The following is a 20410-nucleotide window of genomic DNA, read 5'->3' as shown; positions in this document are numbered from 1 at the left end:
GTTGGGGCCTCAGTGGAGGAGCGTTTCACAGTGAGTCCTGCACACCCCTGCACAGGTTGGCGCATTCTTGCTCTTTTGCGGTTGCCTTGGCCTTCTGGGCCCTTTGTCCTTCCGTAGAAACATGGGAGTGTCCCAATTTCCGGGTCCTGTGAGAAGTACCCTGCAGACGCTGGCTGCAGCTGAGTTCAGCTCCTACACGGAGGGAGCACCACCCTCCAGGAGCCCTGCTTTGTGCCCACGCCCAGCAGCTCTCCTCACTTCTCTTCCCCGGCGTTGGGGGAACATGCCTCGGACACGGCCGGGGGGGGGGGGGGGGGCGGTCCTCTCTGCGGCAAGAGCTACCCGTGCTTTCCCTTTGATAGTTAACAGAGGTTTCTCATTTCTTACTAGTTTAGCAAAGTTTTCCACAGAATCTGCCCAGCACAGATTTGCGTCTGTAGTTCGCAAATAGGTTTGCACAGTGGTGCCCGCGGTGTGCGTCTCCGTCTCTGGCATTTGGGGCAACCTTTGCTTTGGCCTCCCTCAAATTGCTCGTTTGTGCCGTTAAGCCCTTCGTGATGAATCTTACCCAGAACATTCGTTTTTAAGTGTTTTCTCAAAGACTCAACTTTTAGTTTTGTTTTCTATTGAATCTTTAGTTCATGAAGTTGTCTTCCTCAGTGCTGGGGATTTTCAAGTGGTGGTTTTTTGGGTTTTGGTCTAATTTAAGTTGATCATCTGCACTTGATTTTCGGGATTCTTGTCTGAATAAGGCAGTCAGAGCTATGAATGTTTCACAAGGTTAAAGTTCACCCCTTTTAACAGAATTCTACAAATTTTGACAAGTAATAGTTTCTTCCTGGGTTTTTCAGATTTTCCATTATGACTTACTTGCGAAATGTTCAGAAGTGTCTTTAAATAATGCGTGAAGGTGTTTCTAGTTACCGTTACTGATTTCTAATGAACTTCGTTGTGGTTGTCAGAGAACGAGATTTTGATTTTTTTTTTTTTAATTCAAGAATTAAGAGTTTGCATGTTTCATGTGTATTTGAGAGCAAGATTCTAAATGAGAGGGTTCTGTGTGTACTCATTGCAAGAGGCTTGTAAGTTGGGCTGTTCAAATATTCCCTATCACTAAATTTTATAGCGTTTGGTTATGTAATTATCCAAGAAGTATATTAAGCTCTCCTTCCCCTCATGATTATGGATTTCTTAGATCTTCCTTGTCTGCCATTCTTTAAACGTAGCCAGAAATTATATCATCACACGGAAATTCTGAATTGTCCTCCTGGCGAACTGAACCTTTATTAAGTACTACACTTTACCCCAATATTTTTGCTTTCCCTTAAAGTGTTTTGTTTCCTATTAAAACTACTGTGTCAGCTTTCATGTTGTTTATCTACTTTCCATTTTTCTTAAGCTTTTCATGTTTTTTTTTTTAATGTCCTTATGTTTTAGGAGTGTCTCCTAGGAACAAAACATAGGTAGATTTTAATCACTTTAATTCAGTCTTATAACTTGTTACAAAACTGGCAAATCTGATTCATTTACATTTCCTGGGCTTACTGACATACGTGGCTTCATTACCGTCTTTCTTGGTGCTGTTCGATGCTTGGTAATCCAGTTGTTCTCGAAGTCCTACCCCTGTCCTCTTCAAGAGGATGTGACAGAAAGGAAAGGGAGCCTCTGGACCTTTGAAAACTGCAGCCAAAGCAAGGCCAGTAGCCAGAAAAGCCGGGCTGACAGGCCTCCCTACCCATAAAGGAGCGGCCGGCGCCCCCACGGGGCCCGCATCTGACCAGTGGGCACAGTGGGCTGTGACCTGGGCCACACCCGGGCCGAGTCCATGCTGACCACGTGGCTTTGGATGTTGCCGTTTCGGGGAGGTCACCTAAGCTTGAGTAAGCTCCTTCAAGCTTGGGGACAGAAGTGATGTGCTCTTTACTTCGAATCTTAGGGTGACCGATAAGGGTGCCGTGCCTCAAGATGATCCGGTCCTCCCTCCCTCCCCCTGGAGCAGGGCCTCACACCGCATGGGCTCCCCGCACACCCCCTGCGGCTCCTGTCACCAGCGCCCAGTCCTCTAGTACTGGGTACTGCTGTGACCAGCTGCCCGGCCCCTTCGGCCCTGCGTGCCCATGGCCAGAGCAGGTTCACGTGGCGAGGTTTGTCTGACTGAGCTTGTATCTGATCCTTGATCTTAAATGCCACTTAATGTTCTAGAATCTTAGCGATGACATTCCTCTCACCTCTTTGAACTTCTTACTCCACGGTCTCCTGGCTTCTGTTGTTGAGAAGCTGTCAGACTGATTATTTCCTGCTTTTCATCTGTTCCTTCTCCCTGCCGTTCGCCAGCTCCACTAATGGAGGTGAGGATTGCTTTTATCTGTCTTCCTGAGTCTGGTCTGGAAAGTCACCAGCCCCGTGGACTGGCACTGCTCCCCAGCGTGTCTGGTCTTGCAAACGCTGAACACTGTCAGGGCTGCGTTTTCCTGCTGTTTCTGGGCCATGTGGGGGAGAGTTGATTCAGTCTAGCATGCTCTTGTGGACTTTGTTTGGCCCTCACTCATCTTCCGTTTAACTCCTGCCCAAAGTTCTACATTTTGGTGACTAAAATGTTCCTATCTGAAAGTTATTTGGCTTTTCTCAAATGTTTGTCTTTTAACCCGTTTTGTTTTGTTTTTTTGATCCATCTCTAAGTTTATTAAAATACTTAGTCATTTAAATTAAATGGCAGGGGGTGTTACCCGTGTGTGTTTCTACTGACCCTCTCCGTGAGTGGCGGGGCCCCACGTGCTGTAAGCGCTGGGCTGCGCCGAGTTTGCGTGTCTGCGTGCCTGGGAGACCCAGGGCTGAGGGTGTGTCTGCATCCAGAAATAATTCATTTCTGCCGGACACCGTCACGCCTGGGATGGTGAAGCCAACGGGCTTGCGGTTTTCTGGGCCATGGAAATAGTAGGAACGGGGCTCCAGACCAGGGGCTCGCATCCCCCCCCGGGCCCAGGCTCACTCGCGGTCTCTGTCTCCTCTCGCCCGTGGGCCGGCTCGGCTTTCCTGTAGTCTGTGCTTTCGCTGCAGGGAATCTGCAGGCCCTGCCCAAAGCTTGTCTGCCGTCCCGAGCAGAGACCAGAGGCCACCAGGGCAAGGACAGCTTCAGCCGGGGTTACCACGTTCGGGGGCATCTGCGGGCGGGAGGCAGAGCTGTGGCGGCAGGAGGGCTCTCGAGAACGGGGTCCCGCTTGGCAGCGAGGACGGCTGCACGCAGGGGCGGGCTGTCTGGGGCACCTGCAAGCAGGGAAGCTGCCGGAAGGGGTCCCCGGGCACCAAGGCTGGGCGAGGAGGGAGTCACAGCGCCTCACGGGGAGGGGTCCTTGCTCTGGTTTGGAAGGTTTGGGATGGCAGAGAACTTCTGTCTCGCGAGCGTGTTAGCCTAGTGCACTCAAAGCTCACCCCTGAAAGAGTTATTCCAGACCGAAGGTGTCACTTCCTCTCACGCCCGTGTCTTCCCAGAGCCCATGGGCAGCATGTCGTCCATGGAGGTGAACGTCGACATGCTGGAGCAGATGGATCTGATGGACATCTCTGACCAGGAGGCCCTGGACGTCTTCCTGAATTCCGGCGGCGAAGACAACACGGCACTGTCTCCGGTCTCAGGTGGGGGTGACCAGCTCGCACACACTGTCACACTCACGCCCGCTCCCTCCGGAGGGCAGCCCTCCGAGGACTGTGGTCAGCCCGTGCCGGTCCTTGAGCTCAGCTGCTTGTCCCGCTGCCCCGTCAGCCGCCTGGCCGAGACTGTGACCGCAGCCCCACACCCCCTCGGGCCAGTGGGCCGCAGCGGGGCTCGGAAGGCTGTGGGAGTCGGGCCGTTAGACGGAGCCGGGGCTTCCGCCCCTCCCGCCCTCTGCACGTGCTTCCTGGAGCTCTTGCTCCGCCTGGGGCTCTGGTTTGGGTGGTGCTGCAGCCCCCGGGCACTCGTCCTCCACCCACGTCCTGCCTTCCCCGAACTGGGTGTCACGGAAGTGGGCCAGACGGTCCTCCGAGGCCCCAGCCCTAGACCCTAGAGCCGGGCTCAGCGTGACACCGTCCCTCAGGCCCGGGGCCCCCCCTCGAAACCCCAGCCTTCTCATTAGTGGGTGCTCCCTTTAACTTCACCACGAGGCAGCACTGTTCCCCAGGCGCCAAGGCTGCTGGGAAGGGCGGGAGTGCTGGCCCCTTTCCCCCGGAGTCAGGAGGACGCAAGCCGTGTCTTGGCCAGCTGCACGTGACTCTGCCTCCTTTCGGGCCTTTTTAGGCCAGGGAGGTTTTCTCTTAGCGTTGATTCCCCGGGGTTTTCCTCCCAGGGATATACGGAAACCCAGATTATGGTGGTTACACGGGCTGCGACGTGAAGAAATGCCGCCTGTGCCTTTAGCCCCGTGCTTTGCTGGTGTGGAAGGCAGGCTTAGCTCGGGGCCCTGGCGCTGCCAGGACCGGGGCCGCCCGGACTGCGTGTGCGTTCGGATGGCCGTCCACGGTACTTCTTAACTGCACTGTCTCCATGGCCATTTCTCTCCACTTCGCAGGGCCCGCCTCGGGGGTTGGTCGGCACGACATCACTCTCCAGGTCCCAAGGGCCGCTGAATCCCAAGTTGCGCGGCCTTCCTCGCCATCCGTCTGCCCCGAGCTGGCTGCCCCAGCCCCCCACGACCGTGGCGAGTCCCCCATTGTCCAGTCTGACGAAGAGGGCGTGGAGGTGGACACAGCCCTCGCCACGTTACACACGGACGACAGCGACTCCTAGGTCTGCACGCTCCTGCCGTCTGTGCCCTCACTGTGCAGGCGGGTGGTTCTTACCCAGTTTGCCAGTAACGTGTGAGAAACTAAGAACAGCTGACAATAAAGTGCGTACGGAAGGGCTTCTAACCAGATCCGTCCTTCAGGCCTTGGGGCAGGGAGGGCGGCTCGGGGCCCCACGGACCGCGGAGGGGCCTGCGTCCGGCAGGGCTGGGACAGGAACCCTACGTCCCTGGCTCGGCCCAGCGCGGAGGAGGAAGCCCTTTGGAGAGACTTAAGTCTGCGTCCTCCACAGTGAAGCCCGAGTCCGCTTGGGTTTCCTTCCCTCTGTGAGGACAAAAATCAACACCCTACAACTGTCCCTACTTTAACATGAGCACACACACCTGCGCCCAGAGGAGAAGGCTCCAACATCCAGATCACTTCTCTGTTCCTCCTCCTGTCAAGAAGCCGGCCACCCAGCGGGGCTCCCTTCAGCAGCGCGCCTGGCCTGGCCTGGCCTGGCCGGCTGCTCGGCAAGGAAGAGGTCACAGCAGCCACGGGGGACCCGCTCCGGGCGGGGGGGGGGGGGGGGCGGGGGCAGCCACCAGCAGTTGGAGCCTCGGCTCCCTGGCTGGGGGGCGGGGGGGGGGGGGAAGGGGGGGTGACCAGACGAGCACGAGCTCGTTTCATTCACTCATCTTCCACCAGACAGACAAATATCCAAAAAACTTTGTTTTTATTATTAAACCTTGTAGTACAAACCTGAAAAGTAAACAAAAAACTGGCAATAAACAACATGAAGTCCTCCCTCCCGCGGGAGGGTGCAGAGCAGCGCTAATAAATTAAATGTCAAACTGTAAGCCAGAGGCAGAGTTTACTGTCAAAAAGAGGGAAAGTACACAGCAAGGCCATAAAAACCGGACAACCACATTGGAAAACACTTGACTGTTTATGTAATTGTTAAATATTCCAAAAACAGTTCAGTCTTCTGCAACAACAACCAACAAAGTGTAGCACAGGACGCTCCTGACAGTCCCGCTGACAAGCTCAGTGCAACAGGGGCAGCTACGGGCTCGGTGGGTCCAATTACGAAACAAAGAACAGCTTGTGAAAACAGTTCCCTTTTTTATTCCACACATACTGTACACACAACCGGAGAAGGGCAACAGCTACTCCATTATTATTTTGTTGTTGTTGTTCAGTGATGTAAGCAGCACTTATAAATGTTACAAGAAAAACCCTGTAAGCATCCAATCCACCCGATGAAGAAACGGAAACGTAAGGCTTTTCTTCATCTTGTCTTCGCGCCCTCCCCACCCCCCCCACCGAGAAAAAGGCTCAAGTATTTAAAACAATTTACAGGCGTATGTACAAAAGGGATGGGATTTTTTTTTTCTTTTTTTCTTTTTGTTACAACATGAAGAGAAAAAATAGACAAGATGAGCGCAAATGCATTTTCACATTCAAACAGAACTGCAGACCTCCTAGTGGCATTAAGTGTGACCGTCAACGAGACGAACCAAAGAGAGAGATTAATGCTGACGCGTGAAGGTGGGGAACAAGCAGTGAGATGGAGACGGAATGTTAGAAAGATTGCACATCTAGGACAAAGAAGCACTTACGGCTTCAATCACTTTTTTTTTTCCTTTTTTTGTTTTTCTTAAGGATGCTATTGAAGGGTTTTTGATAAAGTAGCCAACAGCACCAAAAAATAACAGAATGGATTTCCTAATGAAATCAGGCACAGGTGTCCCTCACGTGACCCCTCCAAGGCAGGCAGTCGTGTCTCGCTCTCCTCTTTCCCAAAAACAGATGCATAGTGATGTGCTGGTAAAGAGAACCTCGGCGCTCCTCTTCGCGTTTTTGCCTCGGGTTAGGAAACTCCGTCCGCCTTCAGCTGCCATGACCGCCCCAAGACACAACATGGGGGTTCTCCGGTTTTAAAAAACTACAAACTCATTTTGCACATGACAGAAGAAAAGACAGCCAGAGTAAAGCCATTTCTTTTCAAGTTTTGTGTGTGTGTGTGTGTGTGTGTGTGTCTCCTATCCCTTTTCCTCTCTAGAAAAATCTGCTCACATGACTAATGGTTTTAAAATTTGTTCTCCAAACTTCACCCTCTTCAAAAATGGGTTAAAAAGCCTTTTTTTCCCCAAGTTACCAAAGAAAACAAAACAAAACAAAAAAACAAAACAAAAAACCGAAAAGGCTTTTTTTCAGCCACAGGGGCAATACAAATTAATACAGCCCCTCAAGGGTTTTTAAAACAGTGAATATACGGCAGTTTCAAAAATCTGACTGCAGTATCTAGGTATTCTAAGTACAAAAAAAAGTTCAACAGTTTAATGCTAAAACAAAATTAGTTCTCTAAAACCAGAAGAAAATCTTCTTTAGAGCTAGTGCAAAGACAGCTTGAATCCTACAGCAAGTACTCCAAACTAGAATATAATAATTACAAAAAAATATATATCAATCAACACGGGTGTTGGCATCTTCACGACGAGCTCGAAGCACTTTTGGATGAACTGGAGGATGAAAGCCGGGATGGCGGCACGTCCACGGTCGCTCTCTTGCGGGGCCCTCTTTTTGGTGTAGGTTTACTGAGACAGTTCTCAATGCTGCCGTTCTTACCAGATACTTTGCCACAGATCTGATTGACCAGACTGATGATCTGTTCCTGTTCCGGGTCGAAAGGGAGAGAGAATTAAGAAACCAGAAGAGCACAGTCCCAGAACCGCCCAGGGGGTGCTTGGTGCCGACTCCCCGTCACACAGCGAGCCTGGGACGGCCGAGGGGCCCCTCCGAGCGTGCTTCCCGGCCCCGGACGGCTCCCCGGGCCCTTCCAAGCAGCAGTGGCCCGAGAACCAATGAGAACATCACTCCGGGACAGCGAGGCCCCCTCCCTGGCAGCTTAACATCCGTGAAGTCCCGTGACTGCAGACCGCAGGGAGGACGGCGGCCCCCTCGCCGCCGAGCCACAGCCGCCTGCACAAGCGCGGACAACAGCGGGCGCTGTGGGCCCTGTGAGCCAGGCTCAGCACAGACAGACCAGGGCCGCGGGAGAGCCCCGCCCCGCCTGCACCGGGCATGGGGGGGGGGGGGGGTGTTGCTCCAGCGACCCTAACGCTCGAGCCTCCCTTCAGCGGGTCTGCTCATTGATACCGCTGGTACTCCCTCCCCAGCAAGGGCAGCCCGTTCACCCAGGTGCTGGCCTCAAGAATGTGCACAACATCCACACAACTCCAAACCATCCAGTTTTGTAAAACCGTGCGCCAAACTGTCAAAATGGCAGGTGGCCTGGCCGGCATGTCACGAGCTCCTGCCCTGGACCAGGGATGAAGGAAACCATGTGGACACAGGGGCGGCAGAGGCCTTTCCTTTACTCAAAGGTCCCGGGGTCAGCCGCGTCCCAGGCCAGCCCTCCGGCACCAGGAGGCTCTCATCACAGGGGTGGAAGGTCTCAAAGGGGAAGTGAAAACCATCTGGAAAGAAAGTGAAAAGCACCCTGGAAGGAGCAGGGCCGCCCATGTATGAAAGCACCATTTCTGCCCATTTTTAAAAGCACTTTATGGCAAACCTGCTAACTGAGGGTAAACAGAGGAGCTTCTTTAAAACCTGGTTCCAAGTGGCCAAAGCCTCCTGGCAGCACGGGGCCGGGCAGCGCCCTCCCTGCATCCCACCAGACAGCTGTCAGGGAGGCTGGGCGGCTCCCCTCAGGCAGCCCAGGAGGCCTGATGGGGCCTTGCGGGACCTGCAGGGTCCTCACAAGCCATTTCTAATACCCAACCCAGAGTGAGCCGTTCCCCAAGGAATGAACGTACACGCGCACACACCACACACCCCAACCCGAGAAGTAACGGATTCAGACTTACTAAGATGAGGCCACCAGCAAAGGAGGCGGCTTCGAATGCCCTTCTTACTCATCAAAACCACAGATTAAAGCCCCAAGAAGGACCCGCACAGACGTGATTCTCTGTCCGGTATTCTGGTCCCACACAACACCTGGCTACCCAAGACGGGCGGAAATGGGCGAACCCCACATTCTGGAGAGCCTCACGGCCAAGTGGCAGCGCCCCGCGAGCTAACGGGCTGGGGCTCGGCATCTGCTGCCGACGCGAAGCACCAGGGAGGCCAAAGCACCTGCTGCCTTCAAGCTCCCACTGTAAAAACGAGACCCACGTCTATTTTCAGCTTTTCTATCCCATTAGCCGAAGGCTTCCCCGCCACCCCGGCCCACAACCTGAGCCCCGCGGACGCACCATCCCCCCCAAGTCCCGCCTGGGGCTCCGCTGCGTGGGTTGTGAGGACAGTCACCTCCCACAGAAGCAGCCCCGCAGCACAGGACAGAGGCTCCGCGCGGAGAGCGTCTGTGGGAGGAGGACCCCCCCCCCCAAGGACATAGCGTGAGGGCCTGGAGAACAGGTGTGTGCTGCCCAGGACAGGTGACACAGCACCACTGCTGTTGGAAAAGTGGCCCCCGGGAAGGGCTCTGGGGCCGTCACGGTGTGAGCAGTGCGTCCTCGAGGAGCAGGGCCGCGCACCCTGGGAGGCTGCAGGGTGGGATGCGGAGGCGTGGGCCTGCCGCCTGTGCAGGGACAGCCCCGGGAAGCGCTGCCATCTGTGGCCACAACGGAGCCACAGAGCCGGGGCTGCCGATGGCGTCCGCCCCCAAGGACAACGGGCAGCTCTCGCAGGACCAGGGCAAGGGACGGAGGGAAGGACCACAGGGGACACAAAAGCACAGCAGAGACTTGTGGAGTTGGATGCCGAAGGAAAAAGGCCCCGAGTGTCCCGAGGCCCCTGAGGAGGACAAAGCCAGCGGCCAGCTGCCAGCGCTGGCCCTTGGCCTCGTGCCCTGCTGGGGGCGCACCCCAGTTCTCAACTGGAGGTGGGATAGAAGAGGCCGGTGCAGTCTGCGATCCACACAAGGCAGGAAGGCAGGCGGCCCCGCGAAGCACTCCCCACCCCCCCACCCCCCGACCCCCCGGGGCACAGGCTCATTCCCAGGGCAGGGGCATGACCGACGCAGGGGAGTGGCCCGCGCGGAGCCCGCCGAACCTGCCCTGCAGGCCACACGCTGTGGGGGAGGGGCACGGAGCCGAAAGAAGGACAGGGCTCATTCCCTTGGGTCTCAGGGGCTCCGCGGGGCTGCAGCGAGGGAAGGTGGCCCTGTCCCCAGAGCCCTAAAATCTGGCTTTTCTCACAAAACCAAGACCGGAGACTTGGCTCTGAGCCACGGCCCCCCCCAACCCGTGCATCACAACCGGTGATGGACGTGCTCAGGTGGCCCCCGTCCCCCCCACCCCCCAGATCTGCACCCCAGCCTCTGCCGTGGGGGACGGCACACTGTCCCTCATTGCCTTAGCCCAGCCCACCAGGGTGAGCGGAGGCCCCAGCAGCCACCACCGCCGAGATGCTGTGCGGGGCTGGGCCAGGTCCCCACGCGGGGCAGGTGGGCAGCGGGCTCCCGGCTACAGAGCTACCGTTACCAGGAAGAAGACACCCAGAACGAACGGAAGTCTGTAAAAGTAAAGACATTTCTGATTTTAGTCCCCGGGATCCTCCAGGTCAGGTCAGCCACAAGCTGGACCAGCGCTGCTCTCCATCCGGGAGTCGGGCCGCGCGGCGAGTGCGTCGCACCCCAGGAGAGCAGGGGACAGTCGCCATGGCCGCAGGCCCCGCCCCGAACACCAGAGCCCCAAGGCGAGCCCGCGGCGCGCACTGACCTCATCGTAGCGGTACATCAGCTTCAGCCCTCGACAGGACTTCTGCTTCTCCACGTGGCGCAGGGCGCACTCCAGGCAGAACACCACGTTCTCGTTCTCCTGCACGACCTGCGGGAAGAGCGCCGGTCCTGAGGGCCGGGGCGTCGGAGCTCTGCCGCGGCGCGGCCCCGCGCTGTGGCCCAGGCCGAGGGGGCGCCCAGGCCGTGAAACTATCGGGCAACAACGAAAAGCCGGAAACAGGCACCCGGAGCAGCACTTTCAACCAGGAAGCGAATAAATGCCCATCTCAGAGGTGCACCTACGGGCGTGAGGGCCTCACGACCCGCTGGGTTTCTGCTGCCCACAGGCCGGAGGAGACCCGAGGAGAACGCGAGGCCTGTCTGAGCGCTCAGCTTCTGGGGCTTCCGGGACGGCGACTACACAAACCGGGGCGGGACACGAGGTGGCAGCGTGGGTCCGGAGCGGCTGTGCAGGGACGCCCCCGCACGTTCTCCCCCTGCTGCTCGGTGCCCCATCAGCTCCGCTGGTCACCCAGGGGCTGCCCCCCGACACTCCAACCACCCGTTCCGCGCGATCTGCGGCCCAGACGTGCGCGGAAGCCGCCCGCGGCGTGGAAGCGCGTGCCCGGGGCCCACGGGAGCCCGGACGGCCAGCAGGGGTGGTGTGGGGGGTCCTGGCCCCCAGTCGTGCTCTCCTGCGCGGAGAAAGGGAAAATGCTGTCTTAACACAGGACATGCAAGAGGCTGACCGGCCTTTTCATAAAGATGCAGGGGAAGCAGCTGTACGACGAGCTGGGGGAGGGAGGACCTAACACAGGAAGAAAGCCCTCACCTTTTGAAGACACTCGGGCCAAGCACAGAAATAGACAAAAAGAGGAAACCGTAAACAAAAACACAAAGCTTAGGACTCATCCAAGCAACGAAAATTGTAAAATAAAACCTGTTTTTACGTACAAATTCACGTGGATCTATGCTTTCTTGGAAAAACACTGGGGCTGCTAGGAAATGCCTGGTGATCTCTCTCAGGGCCCGCCCGTCTGCATGACGGCCTGAGCACAAACCCACGGGAACCAGCCGGGGCCCCCACGCGGAGGTCGTGACCGCGCCACCGGGGCTCGTGGGAAATAACGGGACTGTCTCCCACAGGAGCGGCTCCGGCCCACACAACAGGATGCGCTCGGGGCTCCGCGGCTTTCCCAAGTGCCGCTCACCCAACAGTTCTAAGATCTGGGGACATGCTTTTAGCACTTTCTCTAAGAGACCACGGCCCTAGATTTTATCTTTCTAGAAGTACCTTGGAAAAGACGGACCAGACAGAAGAAAATACAGATCTTCCTGGACTCACGAGAGGATCACATCCTGATAAACCCACCGAGTTCAAAACATCCTCAGGCGGAAAATGCACGTAACGCGCCCGCCGCCCGGACGCCGCGGCTCGGCCTGGCCTACCCCGCACGCGCTCGGTCCCGCACAGGAGCCTGCGGTTGCACAGGGCCCGGCGTGTCCCAGTCTCCCGGATGCTGCACGGGCCCGGAGGACAGTGGTGGTCGGAGCACGCGCCGCGGCCACCACCGGCCCACGCCTCACACGGGATGGCACGGCTAGGGGGGAGGAGGCCTCAAAACTAAAAACTGGAGTCCAGTTTCTAGTGCGTGCGTACCACTCTGGGGCCATCGTAAAGCAGAAAAATCGGAAGAGCAGCCACCTTAAGTCGGGAAGCCCCCGGAGGTAAGACGGGCGGTGTGGTTGCTGTGCACGCGGCCGTCCCAGCCCCGCCCCGGCCACTAGTCCTAACCCTGCGGACACAGGGCCTTTCGGGCGGCACCTGAGGTCCCAGGGCGGGCTGGGGGAGGGGGCAGAGGAGCCCAAAGGGCCTGCCGTCGTCAGCCCAGAAGCGGCTCCCACCAGAAACCAGGAGCTGCGCTGCTCAGAAACCTGTTTTCACCAGACACATTCCTGAGTCGTCAGACTAGAACCTGACAGGAGCCGAGGCCGGACGGGACCCACGAGCCCTCCCGAGCAGCAGCTGGGGCGGGACGGGCAGGGGCGGAGGGAGCAGGGCGGGGACCGAGCCCCTGACCCGACCCCCGTGTCCAGGCCTCCCCCGGGCTCACCATGGACAGGTAGCACAGGTGCTGGCAGACCTGACACCTCCTCTCCGACGTCTCCAACTGTAGCCACTTTCGAGGCTTTTTCTTGCCATCCGCCATGGCGCCGTTGCCATCGTGGCTGCCGTAGCGGGCGGACGAGTGGAGGCCGGCCTCGAACAGCTGCCGCCGCTGCCGCAGCTCCGTATCCCTGCGCGCACAGAGCGGGGGCGGGGCGTCAGGGCGCCGCGGCGCAGGCCGCACCCGAGGGCGCAGGGCTCCGGGAGCCCCGTGGGGAGGCCAGGAAGGGGCTTCCAGGGGAGGCAGAGCACTAGAGCCGCGTCTACCACAGGGGCTCCGAGGACCGGAGCCGGGGGAAGGCCGCGCATTAGCAGAGGTGGCCAGCCAGACCCGACGCCAGGTCGCCTGCAGGGGGGTGGGGACGGCGAGTGGGGGGCACCGGACGTGGCGGCATCTCGAGGCCCGGGTCGCATCTCTCCAGGGCCGCACACTACCGGGACCCGGGCAATCTGCCCAGGGCCCGCCTCCGCCCCTTCCCACCGCGGACTAAGCTCCCGCAGCTGCACGCCAGCCCGTTCCGACCCCAACATCAAGCCTCGGGACGGAAAGGGCAGAGGAAAGAGAACCCACCACGCTCCCAAAGCCTACCGCCGCCCCCCCCCCCCGCCCCGGCGGCCACGGATCCCCGCGTGGGACCCGCCTCCCTCTGCAGCCCTCGGGCGCACCGCCCCCGCCCCCCCCCTCAGGGACTCCCGGAAGCCAGACCCCGAGTTACCTGAGCTCATCCAGAAGGGCGGAGATGGTACTGAGAGTGGGGCCGTTTTCCTTTTTCGCTTCCGCTTGTGCAATCTGGTAGAGTAACTTCTCCATGGAGAATGGCTTAGCTATATGGCGACGCTTCATTTCCTGCAAGAGGCGACACAGCCCTTCAGGGGACGCGTGGGCTATCTGAATTCCCAAACTCTGAATTCCAGGTGGATTCAAAGCAACTGAAAGTCCTGCGACAATCTCGTCCATCCGCCCGCCCCGGGGGAACGGCCGCAGAGAGCAGGAAAAGTCCTCGCTGGGGGCGCGCCCCCCACAAATGCATGCCACCGCTTTAAAATGGGTGATTTTCTACCCATTTTAAGTTTGACCTTAAACTCCTTTTCTACCGTCTTCCCAATACTGTGTGTGGGTCACTAACAGAACTCAAAATCGTTCACGATACTCACTCCCCTCTACTAGAGGAACCCCCCCAGCTACCGATTAAAGGTCTCAAAGGCATCCTCTGCAGCTAGCTCCCCCTTCCCTGGCCGGTGTGCACGCCCGCACGGTCCACGCACAGTGACGCAGCAGCGTGCGCAGGGGGCTCGGTCAGCCTCACCTTGGCCGTCTCGAAGCCCATACTCGTCCACTGGGTGGTGGCAAAGTGCACGGTCTCCGAGACGCTGTAGCCGCAGCAGACTTTGGACACAAAGGAGCCCGGGAAGCAGACGACGAACTGGCCACTCTGCTGCACGGTCCTGTGCACCTTGATCCCCTCTTTACACAGCACCTCCGGGGAGATCTAGGGGGACAGGCCGGGCTGGGGCGCACTCCCGTCGGCTGCCCCCAACCACGACCCGCTGCTCACGGCACCCCCCGCCCCGGGACACGGCCTCAACCCAGCAGGTGTGTTAACACACACAACCTGTGGGGGGGGGGGGGGGCGGGAGAGAATCAGGACTTCAAAGGGGCCTGCGTGCCAGGAGGTAGATTGTTTTGTATTAAGGGTTTGCTTCTGCTTTAGGGAACACACACAATTCCTCAAAGAAGAACAAAGCTCTCAATGAGTACTGGCCGGCGAGTGACACCGCGTTCACACAGGGGTGCGGTCACTGGGGGAGTACACAGCTCTGTCCCGTGCAACACCGCCACCTGGAAACGGGATACACATACACCGCCGTGGCCTCCGGCACCAGGTGGGCGCAACAGTGCAGGCTGGGGGGCTTGGGCCCAGCACCCCCAGAGGGGCTGATGCTCCCCTTCTCTGAGCTGCACCCAGAGTGAGGTGGGCCCAGCAGTGACAGCAGACCGAGGCAGAGGTCAGCAGAGGCCAGAGAAAGCCGGGGTTCAGGTGTCAGAACACAGCTCAAGGCTGAAGTTAAGATTCCCAGCAACTCAAGAGGCCCAAGACCTTCCTGAAAACGGGGTCAGAAGCCTCCCGACCAGCAGCCCAGTCACCTGGGTGGCCCACAGGAGGGCCCGATGTGAGCACGGGACCCTGCCCCCCAGAACACCCCGTTCTGCACTTACAACACAAGCAGGCCCTGAACCAGAGTCCAAGGCCCCCATGGACGTCAGCTTGGAGTTCTGTGCAATCTGAGAAAAACACTTCCCTAGTTTGGTTTTCATAAAAGAGAACATTTGGGCTGGGGCAGATCCCTGGAGGGTTGACTTTTCAATGTCGTCTTTGCCTCTGAGGGGCAGGTCAGCAAAGAAAGTGACTTTTATCCAACAACCCCGAATCCCCGCTGCGCCCAAACATCCGCGGCCCGGGTCTGCAGGCCCAGGCGGAGGGGCCTACCATGACGTTGCTTTCCAGCATCTGCAGCCCGGGGGTACCGTTGGCCTGCAGAAGGGTGTGGACCACATCCTCAAGCTTGTTCTCCTCCTCAGCAGGAATGCAATACCTGGAGTGTTGGAAACATGGGCAGAGCAGAGCCTTGACAAGGACCCTCCGCCCGGGGAGCACAATGGGCCCCACCCCGCACCCTCCCACGGGGAACAGAGCAAACACAGCCCTGCAGAGCGGCCTCAGAGTGTGGGAGGAGGGATGCACCCCGCGGACCGGCGCCCCACTTCCCAGGGCCACACGGCGGCCGCGGCAGGCGAACGCGCTCCTCTTATGCAGAGCTGACCTAAAGGTGAGCCGAAAACCCTTCAAACCCGAACCGGACGTTTAAAGCCCCCTATAGATCAGATCCAGACACACGTGCAAAGCCCACTGGCCTCTGGTGCATGCCCCACGCCTGCAGAAGGCGCCGCAGGACAAGGGCGCTGGTCCCCCAGGCAGGGGAGGGCTGCGGCGGCCGAACCCCGCCATCCTCCACACACAGTCAGGAAAGGAGTCGAGCCTGTCTGTGTGCAGCCTCACGGCCCACGCTGCACGGACACCTCAGCGGTGTGAAGTTCTGAAATGGGGGAGCAGGCCCAGCCCCACCGAGGGCGCCGTGTGCCAGAGCCCAGCAAGCCCGGGGCCTGGCCCAGCCGGCTTGGCGACCAGGAGAGCAGCGCCGGAGGGCCACGTCGGGCAAGCTCTGCAGGCGGATGGGGGGCCCGGCCAAGGGCAGGGGACAGAGCGGACCCTTCTGACTGCAGCTGAGAAGCTGGCCGGGATGGCGAGGGGGAGAGAAGGCTGGAGACGCAGGCAGAACTGAACCGACAGGAGACTCCAGACCCTCACTGCGTCACGGGGGGGGAGCAGGCCACGGGTCACCAGTGTCCCAGGAGGGCCCACCAGGAACACACTCCCGGAGCGGTCCGAGCAGGCCACGGGCCAACGAAAACCTCCAGTAAAATTCAAAGCAGGGTGACAGTCGGGAGGCTCACATCAGCAGCCCCCGCCCCCGGCACAACCAGCTCCAAACTTGCGGCATCCCCCAGGCCCCCGGCCGGCCCTCAGCACTGGTGTCTGTGGGGAAATCCCGCACTCAAGAGGCCAGATCCTGGTTCAGTATAGGGGGTGCCATCCCCACATTCACATTTTCTACAAATGCTTAGGTTATTTCAATGTCAACATTCCCTGTTCCTAATTTGTGCCTTAATTCCAGGGTTTCCAACCTAAATCACATGCTTTCAGAAAAAGCGCACACCATCAAGTTCTCTGATCCTATGCCGGCCTCCTCTCCACCCCCCAGCAGTGGGGTTTGCAGGGATTAGTCTTCCAAAGGCCCACAGAGTCTGACGCTTGCCCACCTCTCACTCATGGTCGTGCCGTGAGGACGGATGCCCGAGCACACCCATCTCACCCCCAACCCTGTGGGGCAAGGAGGGTCAGGTCGCAGGCCTGGATGGAGCCCTGTGCACCCCAGGCCTGGGGCAGCCACAGAAGCTCGTCCATGGGCAATAGCAGGCCCGATGCGGCCGGCACGCGCTCTGTCCCGGGCCTCCAGCCCACTCAGCCTCCCCGGCCCGGCAGCCACTCACTAGCTCCCCACAGGACACGGAGGACCCCTTCCTGGGCAGGGAGGCCCCCACGGGGGTCCCTCCCTCCCAGCCGGCCTCAACACGAAGCACGCTTGTGGCCGCGTGGCCCGAGAGCGGGGAAGCCATCATGACGCTGCTGCAGTCACGGGCTTCTCGGAGGGAGGACGTTAGCTGTAACACTTTGTTTGTTTTAGTAAAGAATGCCTAATCACCCCATTAGGACAATAAATGCAGTTAGCGGGGTACGGATGTGCTGTTGCTGGCCTGTCAGACAAGACAGCTGATCATGTGCCGTCATTTCCATCTGGCTCCATGAGGGAAGGGCCCGGAGAGCCAGCAAGTGGACCAGGCCGGGCGAGGGCTGACCGGCGAGGGTCACAGGTGGGCACCCGGGCAGCAGCAGGAGCAACCCGCGCCTCTTCCACAGCAGGGACCCCTCCCACGGACACCTACTCTCTCTAGCACGCTGGGTCAGAGACACGAGCAGTGGGGACGCTGAAAATAGCCTCACATGAGGCTTGAGAGAGACAGGTTCACACTGGGGGGAGGGGGGCCTGGGGACACAGCCAGCAAGACTGGTCCCCTTTCCGGGACTCCCCTAACAGTTCTCACCCCTAACATGACACCATGTCCTAAAAACCACCACCACCAAGTACTGTCCTCGAAGAAACAGAAATGGCCAATACGCACGAGATGCTCAACCTGGCTCACAATCCGAACCCTTCAAACCTCCTAAGCCTTGCCACCCCAAGCGCTTCCAACGCGGGTAAGAAACCCCACGCCTGACTGGGAGCAGCGGACCACCCCACACACGGGCAAGCTCCCCAGGGCTGTCGATTGCCTGGGGAGAGGCGGCATCAGGAACGTTCCGGAATCGTGGTTCCCCGCCCCACCCAAGTGCCCCAGTGGCAGACGTACTCACCAAATGCAGTCAGCACCAGTGTGTAAGTAGTCAATATAGGGAAGGTGGTTTTGGTCTCGAGACCAGCATGAGGTAGAAAAGACCATGCCAATGTTTAGCCAGGGAATTGTCACTCCTGCAGAGGAAGGAAAAGGCGTTACAGAGGACGGCGCCAGGGTCTCTGAGTCCGGGCAATGCGAAATCCTGGTCTTCCTCCCAAACGGGGAAGAGGAAAAGAAAAAGGATTCAAAATCAGATACCACCAGGGAGAACAAGGTACTGGTGCTGCTCGCTGCACAGAGAAGCCAAGAAGGTAGACGCGCTTACAAAACAGGATTAAAAAACATCTTAGAGGCACCCAGGTGGCTCAGTGAGTTAAGCGCCTGCCTTCGGCTCAGGTCATGATCCCGGGGTCCTGGGATCGAGCCCCACGTCGGGCTCCCTGCTCCGCGGGGAGCCTGCTTCTCCCTCTGCTCCTCCCCCAGCTCGGGCTCTCTCCGACTGTCTTCTCTCTCTCAAATAAATAAATAAAATCTTAAAGCAAAAACAAACAAACAAACAAAAAAACCACACATCTGAATGTGGGAGTCAAGTCGGGAAGCAAGATGCCCCAAGGAGCAGGACCACGACGACTGCTGCCCGTGAACCACCGTGCCACATGCCACGGCCCGCTGCACCCCAGGGCAGAGAACGGACAGCACACGTGCCAAGCCGGACCGCTTGCAGAGGCCCTGAGGACCCCCGCGGCCCCACCAGTGCGTGGAGGGCCCCAGGCCACCTTTCCCAGGGGGCCCGGCCCTCAGTGACCACAACCCCCAGGACACCTGCTGTCCCTACTGTCCACAACCAATCACTTAGGAGCCCAGACAAGCCCTACGGAGTCAGAAAATTAGCTTTGAAAATACCAATTTTGAGATGGAAAGCTGGCCACTATGTGTCTGCCCAGTCTCTAGAGTCTATCATTTGGTTCACCTTTCCACATCTTGACGGACATCAATGGTCCTTTTCCTCTCTTTTTCTAAAGAGCAAAGTTTCCAGTATATATGCTCCGCACGGTAACCTGTCACATGGGGTCACGTGGGGTGAAGCCCGCTCTGCAAGATGCCGGAGGCAGAGGCCTCAGGACCCTAGAGACAGCGACCACTTCGGGGTGCCTGGGGGGTGGGGTGCAGTCGGTGAAGACACTGACGCTTGGTTTTGGCTCAGGGCATGATCTCGGGGCGGGGGGGGATCGTGGGCTCGAGCCCCGGGTCGGGCTCTCCCTCTGCCCACCACCCCGCTCTCTCGAAAACGACAACAAAGACAGCAGCCGCGTCAGGCTTACCAGGCACAGCACCGAGGTGACGCAGGATGGACCCTGTGTTATTGGGGAGGACGGTGAGGTTCCATCCATGCCTGCAGAGGAAAAGCAGAGGGGCATCACAGACTGGCGGGGAAGAACACCGTCTGGTCCCCAAAACACGGACAAGCGTGTCCCCCGTTACCTTGAGAACGGTTCTGACTTCCCCACCGGGAACCCGCTGCCGTGGGTATTGGTGTCCACCTTGCCACAGTGCACGGCCACGTGGCAGTCCTTCTCTTCCACTAGCCTCCAGTACTCTTGCTGCGGGGAGAGGAGAGGCCCGGTGAGCGGCCCCAGTGTGCACACGCCACAGGGATGTCCACGGGCCACGGAGGGCCCCGCCACGCGTCCGCTGCTGCTGAGAGCCCCCAGCAGAGCTCAGAGGAGGACAGCGGGGGTTGGGTCCCCAGAACCAAGGAAGGGCTCGAGCAGACCTGTACCCTGTGTTCAAAGCAGCTAAGTGGGAGCAGCCAGGGTGCACAAGCGCACAAAATCTGTACGACAGAGGACTCAGCCTTCAAGGCGAAGGTCATTCTCACACAGGCTACGACCGTGAACTTGAAGGCATCACACCGAGTGAAATGAGCCAATCGCAAAAGGACAAGCGCCACAGGATTCCACGTGCGTGGAGGCACTCGGCATTATCAGGGTCAGAGGGAAAAAATGCTGGCGTCCGGGGGCCAGGGCCGGGGTGTTAGTGTTCAATGGGGAAGGAGATTCAGTGTGAGAAGATGAAAACTTCTGGAAACGGATGGTGGTAATGCTCACGTAACAACGTGAAGGCACTTAACGTCACTCAGTCGTACGCTCAGAAATGGTGAGGGTGGAAGTCATGTGTGGGGGGTGGGGGAGCAAGAGCAGGAGGGAAGCGAAGCCGTTCCCCCCATCCTCAGACCGATGAACATGGCCTCCGGGTCCGGCACCTCGACGACGCACACCTCACGCCCTCACTCCCCACCACCGGGGATCCTGACCTCTCTGCGGGGCCATCGGCCCCAGCCGCAGACCAGAATCACCAGCAGCGAGGACGACATCCAGCCGGGCTGTGGACCAGGCCAACGAGATCAGACGGGGATGTCACACCACCAGCTGTAAATGCCTATCAGGGGACGGTAGCGAGTCCTATCCACACAGCCAGGGGCACAGGGCTCAGGAACGAGTTTTGCTAACAGGTCAGCGGTGCTCAGTTTCCCTCAGGCAACTTCCCCAACTCAGAAGCACTTCTGTCATTAAATTTTCATTCCAGAAGCAGAGCATCACCTTCCCTGATCTTGGCACAGCTGAGTAGCTGGAACCACGCTTAGAGGACGATGCTGAGCCCTCAAGCACCGGCTGTCACGATGTACGGTTCGGCTCAAAGAAGTGCTCCTGGCTCTTCAAAGGGGGGGCCAGCCTAGAGAGGTCGAAGGCCCCAAGAATAAATCCCA

The 20410-nt window shown here is 58.6% G+C and overlaps 2 protein-coding genes across 6 annotated transcripts in view; one reads left to right on the top strand and one right to left on the bottom strand.

Annotated features, from left to right (window-relative positions):
• DTNBP1 (dystrobrevin binding protein 1) overlaps nt 1-4884 on the top strand; it is a 121750-nt gene extending 116866 nt beyond the window's left edge. Inside the window, exons 9-10 of the mRNA XM_028107443.2 lie at nt 3490-3633; nt 4545-4884. Of these exons, the coding sequence (XP_027963244.1) occupies nt 3490-3633; nt 4545-4762 (362 nt within the window). The 3' untranslated portion in view covers nt 4763-4884. The remainder of the gene's footprint in view (nt 1-3489; nt 3634-4544) is intronic.
• Nucleotides 4885-5456: 572 nt separating this feature from the next.
• Nucleotides 5457-20410, bottom strand: part of JARID2 (jumonji and AT-rich interaction domain containing 2) — a 248870-nt gene continuing 233916 nt past the window's right edge. For all 5 annotated transcript variants that reach the window (XM_028107343.2, XM_028107346.2, XM_028107345.2 and 2 more), the window contains 9 exons: nt 19126-19244; nt 18966-19036; nt 17663-17777; nt 15119-15224; nt 13937-14119; nt 13346-13476; nt 12577-12760; nt 10464-10571; nt 5457-7414 (listed from right to left, as the gene is read on the bottom strand). In XM_028107343.2, coding sequence (XP_027963144.1) covers nt 7232-7414; nt 10464-10571; nt 12577-12760; nt 13346-13476; nt 13937-14119; nt 15119-15224; nt 17663-17777; nt 18966-19036; nt 19126-19244 — 1200 coding nt within the window. In that variant the 3' untranslated portion in view covers nt 5457-7231. The remainder of the gene's footprint in view (nt 7415-10463; nt 10572-12576; nt 12761-13345; nt 13477-13936; nt 14120-15118; nt 15225-17662; nt 17778-18965; nt 19037-19125; nt 19245-20410) is intronic.

Source organism: Eumetopias jubatus, unplaced genomic scaffold, assembly GCF_037043125.1.
Source record: "Eumetopias jubatus isolate StellerSeaLion01/CBP00866 unplaced genomic scaffold, mEumJub1_p1.0 scaffold_6, whole genome shotgun sequence".
NCBI classification, from domain to species: domain Eukaryota; kingdom Metazoa; phylum Chordata; class Mammalia; order Carnivora; family Otariidae; genus Eumetopias; species Eumetopias jubatus.
Note: the sequence above shows the minus strand (reverse complement) of the source record. Positions and strands in the feature narration are given on the sequence as shown.